The sequence below is a fragment of the Gigantopelta aegis genome, chromosome 3 (genome assembly GCF_016097555.1).
Source record: "Gigantopelta aegis isolate Gae_Host chromosome 3, Gae_host_genome, whole genome shotgun sequence".
Classification (NCBI taxonomy): domain Eukaryota; kingdom Metazoa; phylum Mollusca; class Gastropoda; order Neomphalida; family Peltospiridae; genus Gigantopelta; species Gigantopelta aegis.
In genome coordinates this window covers 58,983,102-59,007,973 of record NC_054701.1, presented here as the reverse complement: position 1 = coordinate 59,007,973, position 24,872 = coordinate 58,983,102, and the positions used below count along the sequence as shown (strand labels likewise).

At 35.8% G+C, this 24,872-nt stretch overlaps 1 protein-coding gene across 2 annotated transcripts in view; it reads left to right on the top strand.

The window, feature by feature from the left end:
• The window catches only part of LOC121368328 (protein MCM10 homolog), a 40,905-nt gene extending 17,369 nt beyond the window's left edge, over window positions 1-23,536 (top strand). For both annotated transcript variants that reach the window (XM_041493011.1, XM_041493012.1), the window contains 13 exons: window positions 910-1,037; window positions 1,759-1,839; window positions 6,123-6,212; window positions 6,518-6,691; window positions 7,656-7,735; window positions 9,395-9,636; window positions 12,161-12,275; window positions 13,733-13,869; window positions 14,661-14,774; window positions 16,848-16,996; window positions 19,025-19,067; window positions 19,957-20,071; window positions 21,582-23,536. In XM_041493011.1, the coding sequence (XP_041348945.1) occupies window positions 910-1,037; window positions 1,759-1,839; window positions 6,123-6,212; window positions 6,518-6,691; window positions 7,656-7,735; window positions 9,395-9,636; window positions 12,161-12,275; window positions 13,733-13,869; window positions 14,661-14,774; window positions 16,848-16,996; window positions 19,025-19,067; window positions 19,957-20,052 (1,449 nt within the window). In that variant the 3' untranslated portion in view covers window positions 20,053-20,071; window positions 21,582-23,536. The remainder of the gene's footprint in view (window positions 1-909; window positions 1,038-1,758; window positions 1,840-6,122; window positions 6,213-6,517; window positions 6,692-7,655; window positions 7,736-9,394; window positions 9,637-12,160; window positions 12,276-13,732; window positions 13,870-14,660; window positions 14,775-16,847; window positions 16,997-19,024; window positions 19,068-19,956; window positions 20,072-21,581) is intronic.
• Window positions 23,537-24,872: the final 1,336 nt, after the last annotated feature.

The following is a 24,872-nucleotide window of genomic DNA, read 5'->3' as shown; positions in this document are numbered from 1 at the left end:
ATATTATCACGTTACTAGTTAATAACATTTACATTGTGAGCATAATAATTTTGGTGGTGGTATTTATTATCAGATCACTAGGAAATGAATTCTGCACTTGATAGTGGAATTGTTTCTTGTTTTTCAAACTGCACTGGATTAGTGTCACCCAGCACAGCATCCTTTTGTGTGTGCTCGTAATTAAGTCCAGTTAGGAACAAATGAAGAGTGTATCAATCCTAGGTTTTTGATGAAAGTCAGTACAGATAGCACCCATCCTTATTTAAAAGTTCTCTTTTTCCTATTTACAGAAATGATAAAACAATGGTAGCTTTCATGAGTTTGCACAGATATAATTTGTAAGATTGACATATTTGTAAACTATTTACTATTAAAAGAAATAGAGGAAACCTATAACATGTCTGGTCTGGGATCGATCCCCATCAGTGGACTCATTGGACTATTTCTTGTTCCAACCAGTGCACCATGACTGGTATATCAAAGTTTGTGATATGTGCTATCCTGTCTGTGGGATAATGCGTATAAAAGATCCCTGGCTGCATTAGGAAAAATATAGTGGGTTTCCTCTAATGACTACATATCAGAATTACCAAATGTTTGATATCCAATAGCCAAGGGGCGAGAAGTAGCCCAGTGGTAAAGTGCTCGCTTGATGCACGGTCGGTTTGGGATCGATCCCCGTCAGTGGGCCCATTGGGCTATTTCTTGTTCCAGCCAGTGCACCACGACTGGTACGTGCTATGTATGGTAAATAAAATGTGTTGAGTGCATCGTTAAATAAACCATTTCCTTCCTTCCTTCCAATAGCCGATGATTAATTAATCAGTGTGCTCCAGTGGTATCTTTAGACAAAACAAACTTTAACTTTCCTAACATGTCATAAGCTTTGTTTGATGTTCTTGTGTACAGGCAGTATCAGATGTGGCCTTCACAATCAACAACCCTCACCAGCTGTTGCTGCTAGGACAGTCCAAAGATCTGGGTTGGTGTGGTGGGAAAACCAGGAAGGGGAATCCGTGTTCCAACTTTATCTCAAAGTAAGTGTCTGTAGCAAGTGTACAGTATTTTTAGTACTTTCAGGGACCAATTTCTCAAAACACTGTTTGCCTGGTTATTGAACGTAAACGTAAATCTACACACAAAAGCAATTCTTATAATTGCAAACTGTACAAATAATCTAGTTCAAAATATGCATCAATAATTTTCGTGTTTTTCTTAATCTCAACATACAACTGCTAAGTGTAAACATAGTTTTTTTTATTGAATTGTTTCCAGATTATTTTGCCTTTGTTACACTATATTTCTTGCTCCAGCCAGTGCATCACACCTGGTACATTAAAGGCCGTGGTATGTGCTATCCTCTCTATGGAATGGTGCATCTAAAAGATCCCTTGCTGCTAATCGAAAAGAGTAGCCCATAAAGAGGCGACAGCAGGTTTCCTCTCTCAATATCTGTGTGGTCCTTAACCATATGTCTGATGCCATATAACCATAAATAAAATGTGTTGAGTGCATCGTGAAATAAAACATTTCCTTCCTTCCTTCCCTTTCCATCTTCTGTAATAATTTTATCTGTGAAATGTATGCCAAACATGTAAACATACAACTGCTAAGTGTAAACATAAACTTATGATTTTTTATTAAATTGTTTCAAGATTTTATTTGCCTTTGTTACACTATATAATATTATTTTGAAAAACACATGATAATAAATTTTGAGGAGTAATAGCTAGTAATATTCTACAATCTTTGTTGCAGAAAGTTTGGAGACTTCTGTTCATATCACGTACAATCTGCTTATCGTAAGGCGTCAGCAAAGCGATCTGAACTTCAAGGCAGGTTAGTTTGTTTTCATCGTTTTCGTCTTGCTATTCACTGAAATGTCTAACACACACATCTTCACTATTTTACTATATGCTGTTTGTGTTTTATTTACAAGAAGGGCCTGATTTAGCTCGGTTGAGTGTGCGCTTGAGGTGCTAGTGTCACAGGATCGAACCACCTTGATGGATCCATTAAACTGATTGTTTTTTCTCATTCCAACCAGTGCACTACAACTGGTCAAAGAGTCGTATGTGCTTTACTGTCTGTGAGAAAGTGCATATAAAAGATTCCTTGCTACTAATGGAAATATGTAGTGGGTTTCCTCTCTAAGACTGTAAGAGTTACCAAATGTTTGACATCCAATAGCCGATGATTGATCAATCAGTATGCTCTAGTGGTGTTGTTAAACAAAACAAACTGTTTATTTACAAGATCCACCTACAAATACAGTTTAAATATAAAAAATATATTCTGAGATAACCGATGTTTACACTGAATGTCTAAATGTTTTGGGGGGTTTGTAGACATTTTATAGCCTTGTATCATAGTTTTGGGGACCGGCCTGGTGGCGTCGTGGCAGGCCTGGGATTTTTAATCCAGATACCGACTCCAAACCCTGAGTGAGTGCTCCGCAAGGCTCAATGGGTAGGTGTAAACCACTTGCACCGACCAGTGATCCATAACTGGTTCAACAAAGGCCATGGTTTGTGCTATCCTGCCTGTGGAAAGCACAAATAAAAGATCCCTTGCTGCTAATCGGAAGAGTAGCCCATGTAGTGGCGACAGCGGGTTTCCTCTCAAAATCTGTGTGGTCCTTAACCATATGCCTGATGCCATATAACCGTAAATAAAATGTGTTGAGTGCGTCGTTAAATAAAACATTTCTTTCTTTCATATTTTTGGAGCATAAAATAAATAAAGTAAGGTTAATAATTCTAAGACTTAAGATAGCAAACAATGTTTACAATAGTCCTTGTTGAGCTAGCCTAGGTATCTGCATGAAAACTTACAAACAATGAAAGCTCAATTTTGTACTGTAGTAACCATGTACTGGGGGGGGGGGGGGGGAGGCATTATTTTCTTTTCATACAACATCATTCGTTATTTTTGATAACACATACTTGTACATGTACATGTGTTAACAATTTTAAGACATACAACTGGCTGCTCCTAGGTAATGACCAGGTCACCAGTGTCATACATCCAATGAAAAAACAGCATGATCAATATTGAATACACTGTGGTGCCTAGTTGATCTGACAATCATTTGTCAGTGATAATTAGGAAGTACAGGGAGTATTACTCCTAGACTGAGACGTAGCTATTCAGTTGGCCCCGTTACACAGACCACGTGTCGAAATACCTCACAGAGAGGACATATGATAACTATGGTTTAAACAACTTCCAGATCTGGTTGCCGGGGTCTGCATTGAAAATTAACGTCGCGGAAAGACACTGGCTTAAGATGTGATAATAATCCAGCTCAGATTTAAAGATATCACTTGCCGGATTCGTTTCGAGTTGTGCTGTGTCATAGCCAGCTTTGTTTTGTAGATCCACATAGTCACGGTCATGGGACACACACACCTGGCTACCCAGATACGCCAGTGCATATATGTGCAATTTAAAGTATATCAATCAATAGATTTTGGTTTCAACACAGGTACTTTTAGTAGTATTACTTGCATATTTAAAATGTACTCAACAAAATGAATTAAGGGACAGTAAAATTTGTGGTAATTATTTGCTAATCTCATATTATTTTACAAAACGAGGTCATGGGGTAGGGTATGATCAAGAGTTATGCACTTAAAAAAAAAAAAAAAAAAAAAAAAAATATATATAAATTTCATTTCTAAAAAAAAAAAAGATTTTTCTATTATATATACAATAATACATCTATTTATTAAGATATATGCATATAGGCCGGTGGCTTTGGAGCACTCTGGAGGGGTAGCACAGTATTTGGTGTGACTGGTAACAGGTCGTTTCGCCCCTGTTACTAGATCGTCCGCGTCGTTTCGACCCGGATCCATTTGTACTGTTAACTGAGTCGGTTCGCCCCCATGTAGGGTCGTTTCGCACTTTTTTTAATTTTGTTAATAAAAACATTTATTCATTGCTTTATCATATATGCATCGGGATTTTTTATTTTTTAATTTTTTTGGGGTGTGGGGGTTTACACACTGCCGTCGATAACCACAGAGTTTGGTCTAATACGCGGATGGTTTATACTAAAATTCGAGCAGATCTAATTAATTTTTCTTTTCAGGTTGAAACATCTGCTAAAATATAATCCCCTAAAACAGTGTCATACAAGACGTAAACTGAATAATAAGTACATCTTAGCATGTACTATATTATCATAAAGAACAGGATTAAAAACAAAATATTTTAACTGAAATGCCAAAATGTAATTGGCGAATACATATTTAGATTGGCGAAAGAAATTGAAGATTGGCGAATTTTTTGGCGAACAAAAATAGCCACCCAGGGCTAGCACTGGTGATGCTTAAGTTAGCTACAAGTGCATGGGATGTAAATAATAGATGTTAAAATTTGCTTAAAACCTGTGTTTTGAGGATATGTAAGAAATAGAATAATACATTTTTGTTCATTAGATACCATTTATCATGTATTATTCTCTATTTATACATTGTGTATGATTGTACATTAGAAAGATTTGTTATTGTCATTTTGAAACAATTCAGCTTAACCCCCCCCTTCAAAAAAACAACAACAACCCCACAACAACAAATCAAAAACCCAGAGTTCCCGTGGTGGATTTAGAGGTAGACGTACTGGTTGTTTATCTTAATACAGCAGTCAAAGTTGAAACCCTCCCTTTTCAAAACGTTTTCTGCCTGTGATTCATAATGATTACAGAAGAAGAATTTAGGTTTATTTCTCAAATAAAAGGAAACCTCATAAATGATACCATCCAACTTAAAGCGTCACTTTATAATAAAGCAAACTTAAAACTTGACTGAAAATGTTTTGCCAAGCTGTAGTAAAATTTGAGGAGATGATATTACGTATGTTTTCCTTTTCAATAAAGGCTATTTCGGTGCATTAAAATTGCTTTTTGACTGAAAGGGATAAGGACACTCTTTAATAGTGATGTAATTTATTTGATTAAACAAGACATGAAAATGCACAGATTAAAGACCGGGAAAATAACATTGCTTACCAAAGGACGTTATTTAGCAAAATGATGTCATATTGTGACTACTTCATTTAGCTATTTATCAATGAAACTTGGCATTCCTCCGCCACACACTTATCAATAAAGTTTACACAAACAATATTATAAACATTCAAGGCTTATCTAAATTATTAAAATATATATTTTTTTTAAATTAAGCTGCTAATATTAATTATAAGAATTGGCAGCAAGTATTTTTCCAATTTAAAAATACGAATCGAAAGAACCATGTGCACACTTTTCGAAAAAACATCTATGCAGAGTTGTACTGTGTGACACTGTTGCTCATGTGATCGGAGGTCATGACCTCTCAGAAGATGTATTTTCACTTTGAAAAAGATGATAAATATCACATGGGTATCTTTTCCACCACAGTGTAATAAAATGATGTCATATTTAAGGCGTCATCATTTTCAGATAAAGTTTACCGGCCTCTGTGGCGTCGTGGTTAGGCCATCGGTCTACAGGCTGGTTGGTACTGGGTTCGGATCCCAGTCGAGACATGGGATTTTTAATCCAGATACCGACTCCAAACCCTGAGTGAGTGCTCCGCAAGGCTCAATGGGTAGGTGTAAACCACTTGCACCGACCAGTGATTCATAACTGGTTCAACAAAAGCCATGGTTTGTGCTATCCTGCCTGTGGGAAGTGCAAATAAAAGATCCCTTGCTGCTAATCGGAAAGAGTAGCCCATGTAGTGGTCGACAGCGAGCTTCCTCTCAAAATCTGTGTGGTCCTTAACCATATGTCTGACGCCATATAACCATAAATAGTAAATAAAATGTTTTGAGTGCGTCGTTAAATAAAACATTTCTTTCAAATAAAGTTTGGAATGTTTAGCATCGGCATTTTGTAAGATGCTTTGCAACACTTAGTCAAAGAGAGGATAGGAATAAAAGTTTTTTACTCATTATTGGAAATACAGATGCAGTAAAATAAATTTAAAGCATATAGCTCACAATCAATAATTTTATTATAAAGTTAACCTTTACTTTAGTGTGAAAATGGCTGAACTTACATACATGTATATTACATTGCTTGTGAAAATGCAATTCCAATGAAGGTATCAGAACCTGGTGGGTTTTATTTTCAGTTTTACCGGAGCCGCACCAAAGTCATTTGAGCAAAAACTCAAGAAGACTGGAAGCCATTTCATGTATGGTGGACAAACATTTTTATCAAGGTATGTAAATATTTAAAATTATGGTAATATTTATTTTGATCAACTTTTGAATTTCCAAAATGCATGCATTTATCATGTATGTGTTTAATATCAAATGCTGTATATGCAGAGATTTTTTTTTTAATGTAATTTATTTTTTCATTAAAAAAACCCTGAATTACGTAAATCTGATTTCAAATATTTTCTCCTCCTTTTAGTCTGACCAGTGGATTTGTATTATTTGGTGGTAATGCATGTTCATAAGATATTGTAGTTTAGGTGTTTTCATTCTCACCATCCCATGAATTGCTGTAATCTGTTTATAGCTCTGTAAATCCGAGAAAGAAACCCCAGGACCAGGTTACGATCAAGAAATTGCAGTTTAAGCAGCATTCTATTGAAGATGGGAAGAAGGTCACCACGATGTCTCTGCATGAACTGAAAGCCAGCGACTCCGTCACGTTGCCGAACAAGCCTGGCAGTGAGGAAGAGGATAAATTGTTAGTGCCAGCTTCTTCTTCTGAATGAATGTTTAATGACACCCCAGCACAAAAATACACATCGGCTATTGGGTGACCAGCTTCTACAATAGAAATGTATTGTAAATATGTTAGCTTTAAACTGGAACCAAACAAACTACAGTTTGACAACTTTTGCTTCAAAGTGCACTGGCGTAGCAAGCGGGGAATGTGTGTGTGTGTGTGGGGGGGGGGGGGTATCTAGTGGCTAGTGATATTCGATGTTGGGCTTGTCAGATGTTGCAGTTAAGTTTATTTTGTAAATATGAATATCCTGCCCTCCACACCCACCCCCAAATGTTAAGTGTTTTTAAGCTATATCTATATCTTTAGGTGACAAATCCGATTTTAACTATTATTTAGTAAAATTATATTAAGTAAAGTAGGGCTAGTGAATGTTTAATTGTGGCTTGTAAAAAATTTAAATCGCTGATTCCATGGCTAGTGGAGTTGGTCAAACTAATTGTTACTTAGCACAAGAAGATGTTATATATGATGATCATATGCTTGTTGAAGTATCTGTTTGGTCTGCAATTTTTAGTGTCCAACTTACACCGTGAATAAGTACTAGGTTGATTTGCATTGCAGCAATAAATAGGCCAGTAGTGAAGTTACTACCGAATACTTCAAACTATAACTTTTGTTTGAATCGGTATGCTTTTAACCTCATTATTTTCTCTCTTTTTTTTTTAAAACAAAAATTATCTATTACTGTGTTTTCTTTGCATTTGTATTTATTTAAGTAATTCAGTGATATCTCTCTAAACTGGACACCCACAGGATCAAGTACAAAGTCCAGTTTTAAAGAGTATCCAGTTTAGAAAGGCTCTGTTCTGTACTGATATTTAAAAATGGAGGAAATTCCAGTTTACTGAGGGTCATGTTTTGAGGGTTTCACTGTACATATTATGATGTGGTATTTCTTAATTTGTATATTTTGTTTCAGTATTGATTTAATCTCTACACCTTCTATAGGATCCATGAATTTAGTGAAGCATCTTATTAAACAAGAGAAGACTGCAAACGGTATATAAGATTGTTTTTGTTAAAGCTGCAATTGCAAGTATCCATTTTATGTGTTAAATGGATAATCTAGCCTTGTTTTATGATTTCATGGTCATCTTCTACTTCTAGCGCTTAGTAAAGCTGCGATTGTCTTTTGCATGAATAAAAGATGATATGGTCTCCAGGGGTGCAGAAAGTACTCGCCCGCTTGCTAAATGGGAGTAAAAATTCTGTTTTATTTAATTATTTTCTTTTGCATCGAATCTGCGACTCGGCATCAGCAATGCTAAGATTCCAACCATTCAAACAAACGGTTCAAAATACATAATACATGTACTGCATTGACAGTAGATGACTTCAGGGTCCGATTTGCTCAATTGTAACATTACGGAAACAGCCGGTCATTGGTCAATACTTCCCAGAAATGTCTTGTTTACGTTGAAAGTATGTTGCTGGTGTGTTTTGAATATATTGTTCTGTTAAATAATTGCGAGATGTCACTTCAGTTTTGTAAATCTATATGAAAGATATGTGAAAAAAACATTGTCTTAGAATATTATTATTTTTTATCGATTTTGTCAATCAATTTAGCATTTGAAGTGAAGACAGTATATATTATGATATTGTTACACAATAATATTATAATTTTGTTACACAATAATATATTGTTCTATAGACTTGGGGACTAGTACAAATCCTGGCAGGCTAGTAAATTTTAGTTGGTTCTGGTCCGGTGGGCTAGTGAACTATTTTCTATTTATGCACCCCTGGTGTCTGTAAAGAATTTCAGTTTGTAATTCTTATCCAGCTATTTCAGAGACCATTACTTGCAGATAAATATGCATTACAGCTTTAATGTACACATAATGTCCTGTTTGAAAATCAATTTATGACATTTGACAGTGTGCGAGTTTGGTTTAAAACGTTTAAGTGTCATAAGGACTCCGTTGACTAAATGAAAGGAACACTATCTGATAGCCTTCTGTTAATGGGTGCAACTATGCCAACTAGGGACTGGAAAACAGTTTTGAAAAATTGTACGCCAAGAATTGTCAAGAGTTTGATTTTACTACATTTGTTCCATATAGTAGGGTTGAGTACAGTGCGATTTTGGTTTTAAAAATTTAAGTGTCGTAAGGTTTGCAAATCTTTAGAGCCCGCCACCAACCCAGCGACCCTGCCATGCGTCTCCAGTAGAACAGAAGATACACTAAATGTTTTGCATGAAACCATGGAAAAGATTGCTATTCAAGACTATGGTTTCCTATGATTTTGAGATATATGTTGACTGTAATTTCGAAGAATCAATGTAATTTGTACAAATAATTTTTACGAGCCATGTGGGCTCTTATGCTAGCCAAGCTAGAGTCCTATATGATTTTTGCGAACCTCAGGCTCCCAGACTCTCCTCAAAATCACACACTGTTTGATAAATGAAGTCAAACATTGTCCTTACATTTGGTCTATGCACCGAACACTTTGTTTATCCAATATCTATGTGAAAGATACGAAAACCTATTCATATTTAATTTTCCACTAAATACAATGATTTCATGAATGTCAAAAAGAATTCAAACATGTATTTCATTAAAACTTTTGACATATTTTTGCAATTGCATACATATTTCTTTCATTTCTTTTCTTGGAATTAAAATATTTCGCTTTTTGTTGGTTTCCCAGTCCAAAATGAAAAGGTGGTACTAAAATCTGTAACTCCAAAAGAATTGCTGCATCAGTATCAGACAGAGTTAAAAGAAAAGAGGAAAAATCAACAGCTACAGAATGAATGTGCCACCAAGAGCAGTCAAGCGTCGTCAGCACCGGTGTTGGGAAAAGGTTTTTATCCTGGCTCTGATATATTTTTAGACAGTTGTCCCAAAACCATTGTGAAAGCAGCAAACAAAAGTGCAGAACTCTCAAGGGTAAGTCTGCTCATTGATGGATACCTGTCACTAACACGCCAACACATTACTAACTCGACTCTACAGGGGTGGATTATGTTTTAGGTAAGGGGATTTTTCCGAAACAATATGTAAATGTTTATAATTTGAAATTATAAATTTTATGTAGATATCAATTTAGATCTACGTGGTGGGTTTTTTTTTTTTTATCAGAGGGGGGTTTCCGTGCAACTGGGAAACCCCCATAATCCGCCCCTGCTTAACATGGTGGAAATATGAAGTTAATATTTTATGAAGTAGTGAGATTAACATTCGTCTATTAAATTCAGAAGTGGAAGACTTTACAATATACAACAAATATATAGTGATATTTTTTCCAGGTGACAGACCCTAGTTTTTTTAACACTAAGGCATATTTTTTACTATTAGAGCCGTTTTTGATAATTGAAATCATACATTATTTATATTTCATTGTTTAGATTACCCATTTTCATACATTCAAAGTCTTTCTTGTCATCCTGGTGTTTTTAATATCACAAAATGCATTTTTTTGTATTTTTGAAAACGCATGTACGTCTGAGATGTAAGTGTTATGGGGTCGAGTTCTAGTCTATTTTTAAGGGTATTTCACCATGTCAGAGAAAGAAAAAGAAAGAAATGTTTTATTTTACAACGTACTAAATACATTGTATTTACGGTTATATGGCGTCAGACATATGGTTAAGGACCACACAAATATTGAGAGAGGAAACCTGCTGTTGCCACTTCATGGGCTACTCTTTTTCGATTAGCAGCAAGGGATCTTATATATGTACCATCCCACAGACAGTGGGTACTACTGGGCTACGTCTCGCCCTTCACCATATCATGTCACAGACTTTTGTTTCAATCTGTTGTAACTTTATCCAAATGTGTTACAGATTTGTAGATTAACTAAACTTAGCGTTCATTTTCACGGGTTGAAACTCGGGTCTGTGACTTAATGTTAATCTGATTGAAATTGAGTCTGAAATAACTAATTGTGTCAAGGTGACATTTTCTTTAATAGTAGGTATTAAACTACTGACCAATCACAATTTGCTATTTGGATGCATAACAGTGAAAATAGTTGAGAGGCTCACTGAACAAAGTTTACAGTGGACAAAATAATTTTATAGGTAATAAACCACAATAAATGAAAACTTAAACGTTGCTCGGACAGTGGTAAAAATATTTTGGTAGTAAATATCACTAGCTAATAAGTTATGTTCCAAGTACTGATTATAATTAAAACAAATTTCAATTAGGCTCTACTTGTGCGATGATCGATTATAAATACCCATAATCTATCATCCTGAAAAACATTAATTTTAATTATTCTTATAGTTTAGTTGAAAGTTGATCGGTTGGTGCAAACCGATTATAACTGATGACCATTCACGAAATGTCCACCGATTCCGACCCAACACTACTAACTAAAGAGGTTTTTTTGTCATTCAGAATAAATTATATCTGATTATGAGTCGGGTGGACAGAATATACAATGATTCACCAGAGAGCACTATAGGTTTCATCTCTGTCCTGTCTGTCTGTCTGTCCGTCTGTTTGTCTGTCCCACATATAGTTTTTCAGAGGTGTATAGCTTTATCACATACTCTTACAGATCAGGTTTGACTTTCATGGCATTTTTTCAATTTTTCTCAGTTATTGCCCTTTTACTCCAGAGATATGAAAATGTGTTGGGCCTGGTAGGGGACATGTATTGCTTTAGCAGTACTCAGAATGCTTGTTCAGAGTTGATGTGAACTCCAGGCAGTATGAAATGATTTCAACTGGATGGTAAATAATGTGTAAAAAGTATCATGGATGATGGTTTAAAGCCAGTCATATATTTTTATAATATACAGTAGAATCTCGTTTGGTCGAACCCATAAGTCTAGAATATACCACAACACTCGAACCAAAAACTAAGTCCCTAGTTATACTTACACGATGTTGACTGAATGGTTAGGTCGAACTACCTGATTGGTCAGTCACTTTCTCAAACACCGACGGGGTTCAAGCCAACAGGATTCCACTGTGCTTTGATGTTGTGCACTATAATATTAACATGTTTGTTTAAGACACTGGGTTGAAAAAGTATGACCTTTTTGTTGTCATTTCTTTGTTGTTGTTTCACGGATCTGTCTCTTACTTTATCTCTTGATTGTTGTCACCCTTTACACCAGGGATGGGACGTAGCCCAGTGGTACATTGTTCGCTCGATGCACGGTCGGTGTGGGATCGATCCCCGTCGGTGGGCCCATTGGGCTATTTCTCGTTCCAGCCAGTGCACCACAACTGGTATATCAAAGGCCGTGGTATGTACTACCCTGTCTGTGGGATGCTGCATATAAAAGATCCCTTGCTGCTAATCGGAAAGAGTAGCCCATGAAGTGGCGACTGGGTTTCCTCTCTCAATATCTGTGTGGTCCTTAACCATATGTCTGATGCCATATAACCGTAAATAAAATGTGTTGAGTGCGTCATTAAATAAAACATGTCTTTCCTTTACACCATGTTTCAGCGAAAAGCGGTAGCAAAGGTTATAGCTAATGGTGGTATTGCGAAAGAGGACCCAAATGCTGTGAAGAAAAAGGTTTCTGCTGAGCATATCAAGAAAAGAGTGCGGAAAAACATCGGTTTGTATTTAGCAGACATTACTCCATTCAATCTACTATAGTAACAATAATATTTAAATTTAAAAAAAATATATTAAATTTAAAACTTTTTAAATTGTTTTAAATTTTTGTTTTGCTTTTATGAAAAGGGGGTTCGTAACGGTCTTTAAATTCCTTTAAAGTCTTTGAATTTGAAAAAAATATTTTTAGGTCTTTGAAAGTCTTTGAATTGTAATAAAAGTCTTTAAATTCTCGTATTATGTTCATTCTTTTATTTTATTGTTAATTTTTCTCAATCAACATCAATACTCTGACCTTCTTTCTGCTAGCATAGCTACATCATAACACAATACTTTTACAGCTGCATGCTCTTGTTATTTTCAAGTTTTAAGGTTTAACCTGTCATTATGCATGTAAAAAAGCCCAATTACTTGCTATAGACAGCAATGTAAACAAACTGATTTGGTATTTTTATTGCATTCTATTGTCTTTAACCACTGTGTAAAAGTCTTTGAAGTCTGAAAATGGCAGGTAAAAGTCTTTGAATTTGTTTGGTCTTTAAGGCTATGAACCCTGTGAAATAAAAAGCCAATATATAGGTACTACTTTTCCAGTGACGGCAGTGGTGTTGCATCTAGCTCCATTTCTCACAAACTATAAATCCTAGATCAATGAAACTTGGTTTGTACTTGAACCCATGAATGTTCATCACAATGCGTGTGAAAAAAATTTAAAAAATTAATTGCATCTTTTTAAACATGCTTTGAGATGAACATCTTATTAATGCAATCATCAGTTGGTTGTTTTTTTGTTTTTTTACATGACAAATTATTTTTTTATTCGAAGAATCAGGTTATGATAGGTGAGACATTTAATTATGCAGAATTCTTGTTATTAACAAAAACATTTGTTTACCTAAAAGAAACATTTCTTCATAATACCGGTAAGACAGCTGTAGTGATTTTTACGGGCGGGGTGTAGCCCAGTGGTACAGCGTTCGCTCGATGCACGGTTGGTGTGCGATCGATCCCCGTCAGTGGACCCATTGGGCTGTTTCTCGTTCCAGCCAGTGCACCACGACTGGTATATCAAAGGCCGTAGTATGTACTACCCTGTCTGTGGGATGGTGCATATAAAAGATCCCTTGCTGCTAATCGAAAAAGAGTAGCCCATGAAGTGGCGACAGTGGGTTTCCTTTCTCAATATCTGTGTGATCCTTAACCATATGTCTGACACCATATAACCGTAAAATAAAATGTGTTGAGTGCGTTGTTAAATAAAACATGTCTTTCTTTCTTTTTTTGTTATAGTGGTTTAATGTTAAACAAACTTAAATCTGATAAATATGTTAATTTACTGTAGTATTTCATTCTGCTACTCCAACAGTTGTGATGTCCCATATAACATATATCAATTTCACTCTGAAGCTTCTGAATTTTATTTACTGGAATATATATATTTTTTTACGTTCTATCCAGATGATAAACCAACAGATGTACAATCAGAGGAGCCACCTGCGAAAAGGTCGAGACTGCTTGGAAATGTCGATTTAAACTCGGAAGAAGTGAAGAAGTTAATGAAAGCCAGATCGTCTCATAGAGGAGCACTGGCTGAGGTACCAGCTTGACGTCTTGCAGTTCTGAGTCTGTGCTTAGAAATCGTCAGAGTCCAGACTCAGATCTTTAATGTCTGCTGTTTGTTTAGCACCTATAGTCTGTCCCATCATTCTATAAAACTGGTTTTTTTGGTCAATAATTTCAGTTTGGTTTAACTTAAGAAGAAAAGTAAAGTTGTTTTGTATATAAAATAAAAAAAAACTATTTTTGTGTGCAATTTACAAATCATTCATCTCAGAAATAAATAACTTGTAGTAAATTTCATAGCATGAAAAAAGATGTTCCCTGTATATCTCCATAATTTGTGTACCTATTATGTGTGTATCTTCATAATTTATATACCTATTATGTGTATATCTTCATAATTTATATACCTATTATGTGTATATCTTCATAATTTATATACCTATTATGTGTATATCTTCATAATTTATATACCTGGTTTATGTATGTCTTTATTTTTTAGGAGGGGCGGGATATAACCCAGTGGTAAAACGCCCGCTTGACGCACTGTCGGTCTAGGATCGATCCCCGTCTGTGGGCCCATTGAGCTATATCTCATTCCAGCCAGTGCACCACAACTGGTATATCAAAGGCCGTGTTATGTACTATCTTGTCTGGGATGGTGCATATAAAAGATCCCTTTTAACTAATGGAAAAATGTAGCGGGTTTCCTCTCTAAGACTATATGTAAAAATCACCAAATGTTTGACATCCAATAGCTGATGATTAATAAATCAATGTGCTCTTGTGGTGTCGTTAAACAAACCTAACTTTATTTATCTTGTAGGTTGAAGCTGAAAAGGAAGAAAAATATTTTAACGAACTTGAAAAGAAGGAAAAGATGGAAGAAAAAATGCAGTCAATTACTGAATTGAAAACAACTGTGTTTACATGCAAACAGGTGAAGTATAAATATGTATAATGTAGAGTGCCAAAATTATGTCTGCCATCTTTTGTATTGTCCAGGTATTTACCAGGGTCGCACAAACCTTACAAAGTCCTGAATTTCAGGGTGATGCTTGAAAAGTGTTTAAAACTGGTAATTACAGTTTTTATGGTTAAAAGTGTTTAAAGTTTTATATTTCAATGCTTACATTTTAAAGAACACTTTCTTGAAAATAAATTAACACATTCGTTTTAAAAATGATATACTTTTTGTTGATTCTTACAAATATTCAGGAACTACAACAAGGGCTAGCCCTGGGTCGGCAGAACATTTCACCATATCATCTATTAAACTTTACAAATGGCAGAAACACTTTTATTTTGTAACAAAATATTAACTATTACATGAAATTATTTATCCAAATTAAAATAAAATTTGCCAATTGCTTTTAAAATTTGCAATTTGAGAATTTTATGAGTGCCAGAGGCAGTTCTGACAATATTCTACCAAGTGTCTATTTATGCAAAAACCTGAAAGTGTATTCGAAAAATTAATATGGGACATACAGGTGAATTACTGTGTGTAAACGTGAGTGTTTATTATTATTATTTACTCCCATCATAATAAATACTCAAGAAAACCTATAGCTGACAGAAAGTAGTGTGTTGGGGTGATGTTCAGTCAGGCCAGTAAATAATTTATTTACAAACCAGACAGACTGTTTTAGAAAGATCACTGGTTCTTTATAACTCTTGCTTACTGTGTAACCAGACAGACTGTAGTAGATTGTTTTACAAAGATCACTGGTTCTGTACAGCTCTTCCTTACCGTGTAACCAGACAGACTGTAGTAGATTGTTTTACAAAGATCACTGGTTCTGTACAGCTCTTCCTTACCGTGTAACCAGACAGACTGTAGTAGACTGTTTTAGAAAGATCACTGGTTCTGTACAGCTCTTCCTTACCATGTAACCAGACAGACTGTAGTAGACTGTTTTAGAAAGATCACTGGTTCTGTACAGCTCTTCCTTACCATGTAACCAGACAGACTGTAGTAGACTGTTTTACAAAGATACTGGTTCTGTACAGCTCTTTCTTATTGTGTAACCAGACAGACTGTAGTAGATTGTTTTACAAAGATCACTGGTTCTGTACAGCTCTTCCTTACCGTGTAACCAGACAGACTGTAGTAGACTGTTTTAGAAAGATCACTGGTTCTGTACAGCTCTTCCTTACCATGTAACCAGACAGACTGTAGTAGACTGTTTTAGAAAGATCACTGGTTCTGTACAGCTCTTCCTTACCATGTAACCAGACAGACTGTAGTAGACTGTTTTACAAAGATACTGGTTCTGTACAGCTCTTTCTTATTGTGTAACCAGACAGACTGTAGTAGATTGTTTTACAAAGATCACTGGTTCTGTACAGCTCTTTCTTATTGTGTAACCAGACAGACTGTAGTAGATTGTTTTACAAAGATCACTGGTTCTGTACAGCTCTTTCTTATTGTGTAACCAGACAGACTGTAGTAGATTGTTTTACACAGATCACTGGTTCTGTACAGCTCTTCCTTACCATGTAACCAGACAGACTGTAGTAGACTGTTTTACAAAGATACTGGTTCTGTACAGCTCTTTCTTATTGTGTAACCAGACAGACTGTAGTAGACTTGTTTTACAAAGATCACTGGTTCTGTACAGCTCTTTCTTATTGTGTAACCAGACAGACTGTAGTAGACTTGTTTTACAAAGATCACTGGTTCTGTACAGCTCTTTCTTATTGTGTAACCAGACAGACTGTAGTAGACTTGTTTTACAAAGATCACTGGTTCTGTACAGCTCTTTCTTATTGTGTAACCAGACATACTGTAGTAGACTGTTTTAAAAAGATCACTGGTTCTATACAGCACTTTCTTATTATGCAACCAGACAGACTGTAGTAGACTGTTTTAGAAAGATCACTGGTTCTCTAGAATCTCTACATCTCTTTCTTACTGTGTAACCAGACAGATTGTAGTAGACTGTTTTACAAAGATCACTGGTTCTCTAGAATCTCTACAGCTCTTTCTTACTGTGTTTTCATGTTTCAGTGCCGATATACAGCTTTCTCAGCAGGCGACACGTGCAAGAAAGAACATCATAATGTTGTCAGGCACAGTGCGATGAAACGCTTTTTCAAGTGTACCCATTGTAAAACACGCTGTATAGCTATAACAAGATACCCCATACATCCTTGCAAGTAAGTGAGCATATGGTTACCATAAATGCTTAAAACACCAAATGATTTTTATATTTATAATGTCAGTGTCAAAACATATTCTGCGTTGAAGTGCTAGTATGTTAAATATTGCTTCATCTGAAGGGGGGGGGGGGACGTAGCCCAGTGGTAAAGTGCTCGCTCGATGTGTGGTTGGTCTGGGATCGAACCCTGTTGCTGGGCCCATTGGGCTATTTCTCGTTCCAGCCAGTGCACCACAACTGGTTTACCAAAGGCCATAGTATGTACTGCCCTGTCTGTGGGATGGTGCATATAAAAGATCCCTTGCTGCTAATCGAAAAGAGTACTGTAGCCCATGAAGTGGCGACAGCAGGTTTCCTCTCTCAATATCTGTGTGGTCCTTAATCATATGTCTGACGCCATATAACCGTAAATAAAATTTATTGAATGCATTGTTAAATAAAACATTTCTTTCTTTCTTTCATCTGAAGGGACAAGCAAGTCCAATAAATAAAATTGCTCTAGAGCAATTATTTTTAGTTAACATCAAGCAGGTTTCTCTCGTGTTTTCATGCAGTTGGAATATGAATGAAAAGTATTATCAGACTCAAGTATACTGGTGTTCATTTGGTTTTATATTACTTTTTGCTGAAAGATGTTTTACCAGCACACTTCACAATAAGAAACTATTCTAACTTGTGGACACATTGTTGTTTTCCCAGGTTCCAGCCAAAGGCCCCTACTTGAAAGTATTTCAGATTTATCTGGAATTCCAGATTTTTAATTGTCCATACAGTGCATTCTCAGTGGGGACCACCATTTTAGACTATTGTGCAACCCTAACCTTGGGGTCAATCTCAGTATGTGACAACCAATATTAAAATATCCGCATTTCTTTTTGTAACCCACTATCAAATCTGTTTATTAACAGGACTTCTAGATTATGGTAGCCCCACTCCCATGGCTAGTGATAATCAATGTTGGTCTAGTCAATAACTACTGTTGCCATGCCCGACGGCTAGTGCATTTTTGGGGTCAAATGTTGCAGTTAAGTCTATTTTGTAAATATGAATATCCTGCCCACACCCCGACCAACAATTTTAGTGCTTTTAAACTCTATCTCCCTCTTTAGGTAATATATTTGATTATTACTTGTATTTAGTAAAAACAAAAATAACTTTAAGTAAAGTAGGGCTAGTGAATTTTTAATTGTGGCTAGTAAATTTTTTAAATCACTGATCCCATGGCTAGTGGATTTTATGAAAATTCTAGAAAACCTGATTAAAGGCAGTTGTATGTGCTGTCTTGTTTGTGGAAAAGTGCATATAAAAGTTCACTTGTTGTTATCTTGTAGGAGTAGCTTATGTGTTGGCAGCAGATGTCTTTTCTATCGTATAAAATATATGGATAGTGACAGTTTTTTCACAGTAGGATACAATAAAGCCCCATGTCTGACTGACTGGTAACTTTCACCCATAACTTATTCTGTAGTGAAATCCAACTTTTACTAGTTACTTTATACTAGAGCTGGGCGATAATATACCTTTATACCGTTTGGTATCACTATCATGTCAATACCTATTTACTATACCGAGCACATTTTCAATACTGAAATTTTGGTATTTGAAAATGTTAACTGCCATTTAGTAAAGTACTAAAAATATATCTGACGAATGCAAAATAGCTGAAAAGAAGAGAGAGATGAGTGCCTCGTGTATGGAATTGAATTTTGTTTCGATAAAGTTAGCTGGTGAGACTTAACTCGGGTATGCATTTAAAGCCGAGTATACCAAAAATACTGGTCAGTATCGGTATTGTATCAATACCGAATACCATACTGATACCGAGGTAAAATCACCCCAAACATACTGATACCAAACCTGAAATTTCAATACCGCTCAGCTCTGCTTTAAACATGACTTTATAAATCTGTATGTTAAAGTGACCAGTGTTTACATAGATTAGCAGTCTGGTTCATCTGTAGTATATTACAAATGTTTCTTACTTCAGTTTAAAAGACAACTAATCATTCGGTTTACTTTTCCACAGGAAATGTCATGGTAACAAGTTTGAAAGAACATCTATGGTTAAGGTAATGTTGTAACTGTCAATCAAAAACACATTCATTCATTCATTTCAACTTATTTTCGTGCTTATATCCAATTAAGAATTGCGCACGCTGTCCTAGGCACACACCTCAGCTATCTGGGCTGTCTGTCCAGGACAGTGGGTTTGTTGTTAGTGGTTAATGAAAGAGAAGAAGGTGTAGTGGTCTTACGCCTACCCATTGAGTCGTTAAAACTCGCTCTGGGTCGGAGCCGGTATCGGGTTGCGAACCCTGTACCTAGCAGCCTTATGTCCGATGGCTTATCATAAACACAAGTCATAGTTTACATTTATAGGTGTTCATCATCACTTCCATTGCCTATTTATGTTTTAAACAGGTTTTTTTCTTTAATTACAAGGCATCTGTTAATCATTCTGCTGTATACAAATTGCAAGTCTTGCTGCAGCTTTTGTTTGATAGAAACTTGTTTTGGTAACTTCTTTTGATGTCTTTTACAAATTGCCTCTTACTTGGTACAAATTTCTCATTCTAGCCAGTGCAAAGGCCATGGTATGTGTTATCCTGTCTGTGGGATGGTGCATATAAAAGATCCCTTGCTACTAGTTGAAAACTGTAGCAGGTTTCCTCTCTATGACTGTCAAAATGACCATATGTTTGACATCCAATAACCGATGATTAATTTTTAAAAATCAATGTGCTCTAGTGGTGTTGTTAAATAAAACTTTAACTAACTTTAACTGTTGTAAATTGCTACATCTAGCTGTTTTACTTCATTTCACATGCACTGGCAAAGATGCTGCTGGGAAGTGGTACTGGTGGTTAAAAAACACTTAATTAGAAGTCGATTATCTCTTTTCATGCACGGATGGTGACATACGAAGTAAGTTATAAAGTTTTAAAAATATGATTGCAGGAGAAGACGGGACCTAAACTGGAGTGTGAAACCTTGTGTCTACGAGGTGATGAGATCAAGTTTCTCAACAGTCTTCAGGAGAACGTCTTCCTGTAGCAGACCGCTTCACTCTCAGGTTAGCAGCAAGCATTTGTACAAGCCACTAGTTTTCACTGAAACAGTCAGTTTGGAGAAGGTTTATGTGTTGGTTAGGTCACTGTTAACTATACTCTTCAAAAAAACTAGAGGAACTCTAATAAGAATTTACAATTGCCAAAAATGTAAGGTATATTAGCTGTGGGGAATGGTTATATGATAAGAGTGAATTATTTAGGCAAACATTACAACTGATAGTTCAGTATTACAGTAGGTTTTATGACCACCAAAGATCTTAAAGGACGATTGGGGTCAGAAGTGAAATTTGAAAGTTGACGGTTTTTTATCGGTAAATAGCAAATTAATAAAAATGACTAAAAACAAAACAATAACAACTGTATGATCAACAGAATGAAAAAGATTTACAGAAATAACATTCCACAGTGATTAATGGACCTTCCTGGAAATTGTCAAAATCGAGAATGACACCCCACACATGTGTACAGGGCAACTGCATGATGCATGTGCAAACTATGGAATGTGTTTCGGTGTGTTGATAAACAGACCTGAACGTTCTTTACTAGAATTTCTGTGGTCAAAACGTATGTTTGGTCTAATAGTTGATATTAACATTAATATTTCAGGTTCCCCTACTTTTTTTGAAGAGTATATATCAATATGGAATATAATAAAGATTATCCTCACCATTGTTTCATGACTATAAATCAACGAAGACTCTTTAATGTGCTGACTCCTGTGTCTGAAGATTGATTCTATGAATCAAACCTCAGACACACCATAGGTCATTACCAGTTGTAGTCGTGGTCTAAGCATACTATTGTCTACCCAAGAGTCTAAGTTACAGAGACTACCTTTAAATAAGACAATGTGGCTGCTGTATGTACGGTAAAGAATAATCACCATTACCCAATTGTTTGTGGATGTGCATCTCTTAACAGTAATTCAGACATAAATACATAGAAAGAAGTAACATCATACATCTGAAATTAGATGCTGAAAAATTATATGTAATCATATTAGCTGTTCCAAACAGGTCAAAATTGTTTGGGTTTTTTTTGTCACTATATACTACGACTTTCAGTAGTACAACTACAGTAAGCTTAGTAGTGTACAGTAATTATTCATTTGTTGTTAAATAAAATATAGTAAAAATATTAACAGCCTGATATGGATTGATGTCGAGTCCATCACACAAAGTGAAACAAATTACACACAATTTTGTAAAATGGTATTAAAAGAAAACCTAGTCCTTTGTGACCCATAACAAGTGAAAGTGCAAGTCATGTCTAATCAAACATGAGTGGATACATGTAAGGTACACACCATCACAAACCATGATGTTTATTATCCAAAATAATTGAAATACTTGCTTGCTCTTTTGTTGGACCATTTAAAAAAAAAAATCCTGATTGTCTTCATGACTGCAGTGAAAGACTTAATTATTTAATAAATTAAGCTGGAGGTCTGTTTATCAGGTTCTGTAATTTATTATTATTTAGATTCTTATTAAATTCTTCTTCTTTTTTCAGATAATGGATCTCAGCAGGCAAAGCTGAGATTTATGCTGCCTTCATTAGAAGTTGTGAATTTCGTATTTTCCAATTCACAAGTGCATTCGCAAAATAACACATGAACACAACCTCAAGCCATAGAATTTTAAAATTTAATGGGAAACACGTTTTTTGTTCCATGCCTTGTGATTATGGGAACCCATCGGAAACAGTTTTAAAAAATAAATATATATATGTTATTTTCGTTGAATAGGCGTACTCAGTATAATAATCACGAGAAACAAAATTTCAATTAAGTTATTTTTATCGACACGTTACTGGAAATGATTTTTGTCCGTGAAATTTGAGAGCCTGAACCTCTGAACTGGGATAGGATTTTCTTCTCCATCTTCACAACTTGTGGGGGAAAATGTGGACCAAACACTAATCATTTGTGCAATTATGAATTGGGATTGGAGTCACAGTGTAGATTGTGTATAAATCGCCTGAACGGTCTAATTTTAGGTGAAGTCATGTTCACAATTTGGTACATGTGAATTGACGATATTCACGAGGATCGAATGAACGCAGCATTACTGAATATTCAGACAGTAGTTTTGAATGGCCATACAGAACAGTCCTGAATATTCATATACTAATGGAAGCTGCGGGATGTTTTTAAGGAAAAGCTGCAATGTCGAAAAAGGGAATCTTCAGTGAACATTCTAAAATACTATAACATACTTATTTAAAGGCAGTCATCCTCCACAATTACCCAGCTGAACAAGATATCACATCTCCCCCCACTAAAGAGAACAAAATTAATTGATGTATTAGACACAGTATTTTGGGGTACTTGTATTTTCACCCCTAACATCTTACCCCTGGATCCATGCCCGTATGACAGAGTACAGTCTTCAATATTTATCAGGGGTGGGAATTGGTGAACTGTAAAAAAAGAGGAAATCTAGAGGGGTCCGGGGTGGTGAACTGTAAAAAAAGAGAGGAAATCTAGAGGAGTCCGGGGGCAAGGACGATTAAAATGTGAGGAAACACAATGTTCCATCAGAGGAAAACCATGGATCCGAGGAGAATTCCCACCCCTGATTTATACAGTAGTCTTGGCTGCTAATAATGACTGGATGTACTTGGTTCACTTGTTACAAACTTCAACTGTGAAAAGAAATGTCTTGAAGTTTATTGTTAAAGCTGTCTAACCATGATGTCATCAAAAAGTAATACGAAAATGTGTATGATACCTGCAATATTGATTTTCTTGCGATACTTTGCCCAACAAATAAAAACGACCTATTCAAGTGTTTACAGAGCCTGAACAGCACAAACTATATCTTCCCAAACTAAGTGTCCACCTCTGTATGGATTCCATATGGACTTCATGGGTACCTTTGGAATACATAGCCAGCTTTCCTGTAGGAAGTATCACCTGTTGACTGTCGATTGTTGATTTGAAAAACTGATGTACCTTGCATATTGACACTGCTGACCAATTACAGCATAGTTAACATTTAACAAGAAAGCATTATGCTTAATTATATAATATTTTGTTTCATGCATTTGTAATTGCAAAATAAACATTTCTCATAATGTTATTTTGTTTAGCAGTGTTATTAGTAGAGATATGCAAAAAGACATTCAATCAGTGACATCATTCAAATTTAAAAACTTATGGTTTTGAAAACGTGACAAATACATGGAAGCGTCTATTGCTTGCCGTGGCACGAGGAATGATTCTTCCAACTGAGTCTTGCAGCCATCCAGTAAAATTAAAGAACTTCTGACATTTGAAAATCAACCTGTGTGTGCCAAGGTTACTTGAGGAAGAACATCACAGAATTTCACTCTTTGGCTGGCAAAGATGCAGAAACTATTGCCTTTGATAAACCAGTTATGAAACAGTGGACACCGGTTGTGATGAGCAAATTTATTTTTATATAATTGTATATATACACATTTGTAATAAAAATGTACATAGTTCTCTTAGTAGTGTCATTTGTATTTCTAGGTCACCCGAGTTGAAGGCCCAAGTGTGACCTCTTGCAATCTGCTTCAGATGGGAGTGATTCGAATACCTATGAATATAACTTTCTGTATTTTGATGCATCCTATATAATTTCTGGGTTTAGCTAAATATTCTTGGAGAGGCTACTGCCAGCACATTAAAATTGTCATATTATTGAGCATGATCGTAACCACAATGTTGTAATGTACTCAACCGAGTACACGTCTTCTGATTCTATGCAATGTACCTATTTGAGTACACTGTTTGGGGTGGAACGTTGCCCAGTAGTAATGTGCAGACTTTATGCGCGGTCTGTCTGAGATCGATCACCATAAATGGGCCCACTGGGTTATTTGTCGCTCCAGCCAGTGCATGACGACTGATATGTGGTATCCTGTTTATGGGATGGTACATATAAAAGATCCCTTGCTACTAATGGAAACGTGTAGCAGGCTTCCTCTCTAACAACTAAATCAAAATGACCAAATGTTTGATTACCAATGATTAATAAATCAGTGTGTTCTAGTAGTGTTGTTAAACAAAACACGTTTTAATTTTAGGTAAATTTTTTCTTACACCGAGTCTCCATCTTATAGCATCGTTTCCCAATGCAAGACGGGGGGGGGGGGGGGGGTGTGACGGCCTAGCTTAGTGGCGGTACAGTGCTCGCCTGATGTGCAATCGATCTAAGATCGATTCCCGTCGGTGGGTCCATTTGGACTTTCTCGCTCCACAGCTGGTGTAACAAAGACCGTGGTATGTACTATCCTGTCAGTGTGATGGTGTATATAAAAGATCCCTTGCTGCTAATCGAAGTGGCGACAGCAGGTTTCCTCTCAGTATAGGCTGTGTGGTTCTCAACCATATATCTGACGCCATATTATAACCGTAAATAAAATGTGTGGAGTGTGTCGTTAAATAAAACATTTAGAACATTCTTTCCGTATATGTATAATTTTTCACGAATTTGAGGTTTTGCTCCAGCTTTAGGGGACAGTTGAACCCCCACTCCCCCGTCTCGTATGCTTATGTATGTAGTTAGAGACGGAAAACTACAAAAAAAATTGATACTATAACGATTTATAAACATGATCTCTGGCCGAGTACATTATTACTGCGTTTAATAGTGAAATTTCCTTCAACAAACTCCTAGTAAACAAGGTGTCACTGTGGTGTTTTATGTAAGACTGACATGTCTTACACCACCAACTGAGATAATACGTTTTATATATATATATATATATATATATATATATATATACATCTTTAAGGAAAGGAATGTATGTTTAATGACACTAGCATATTTTAAA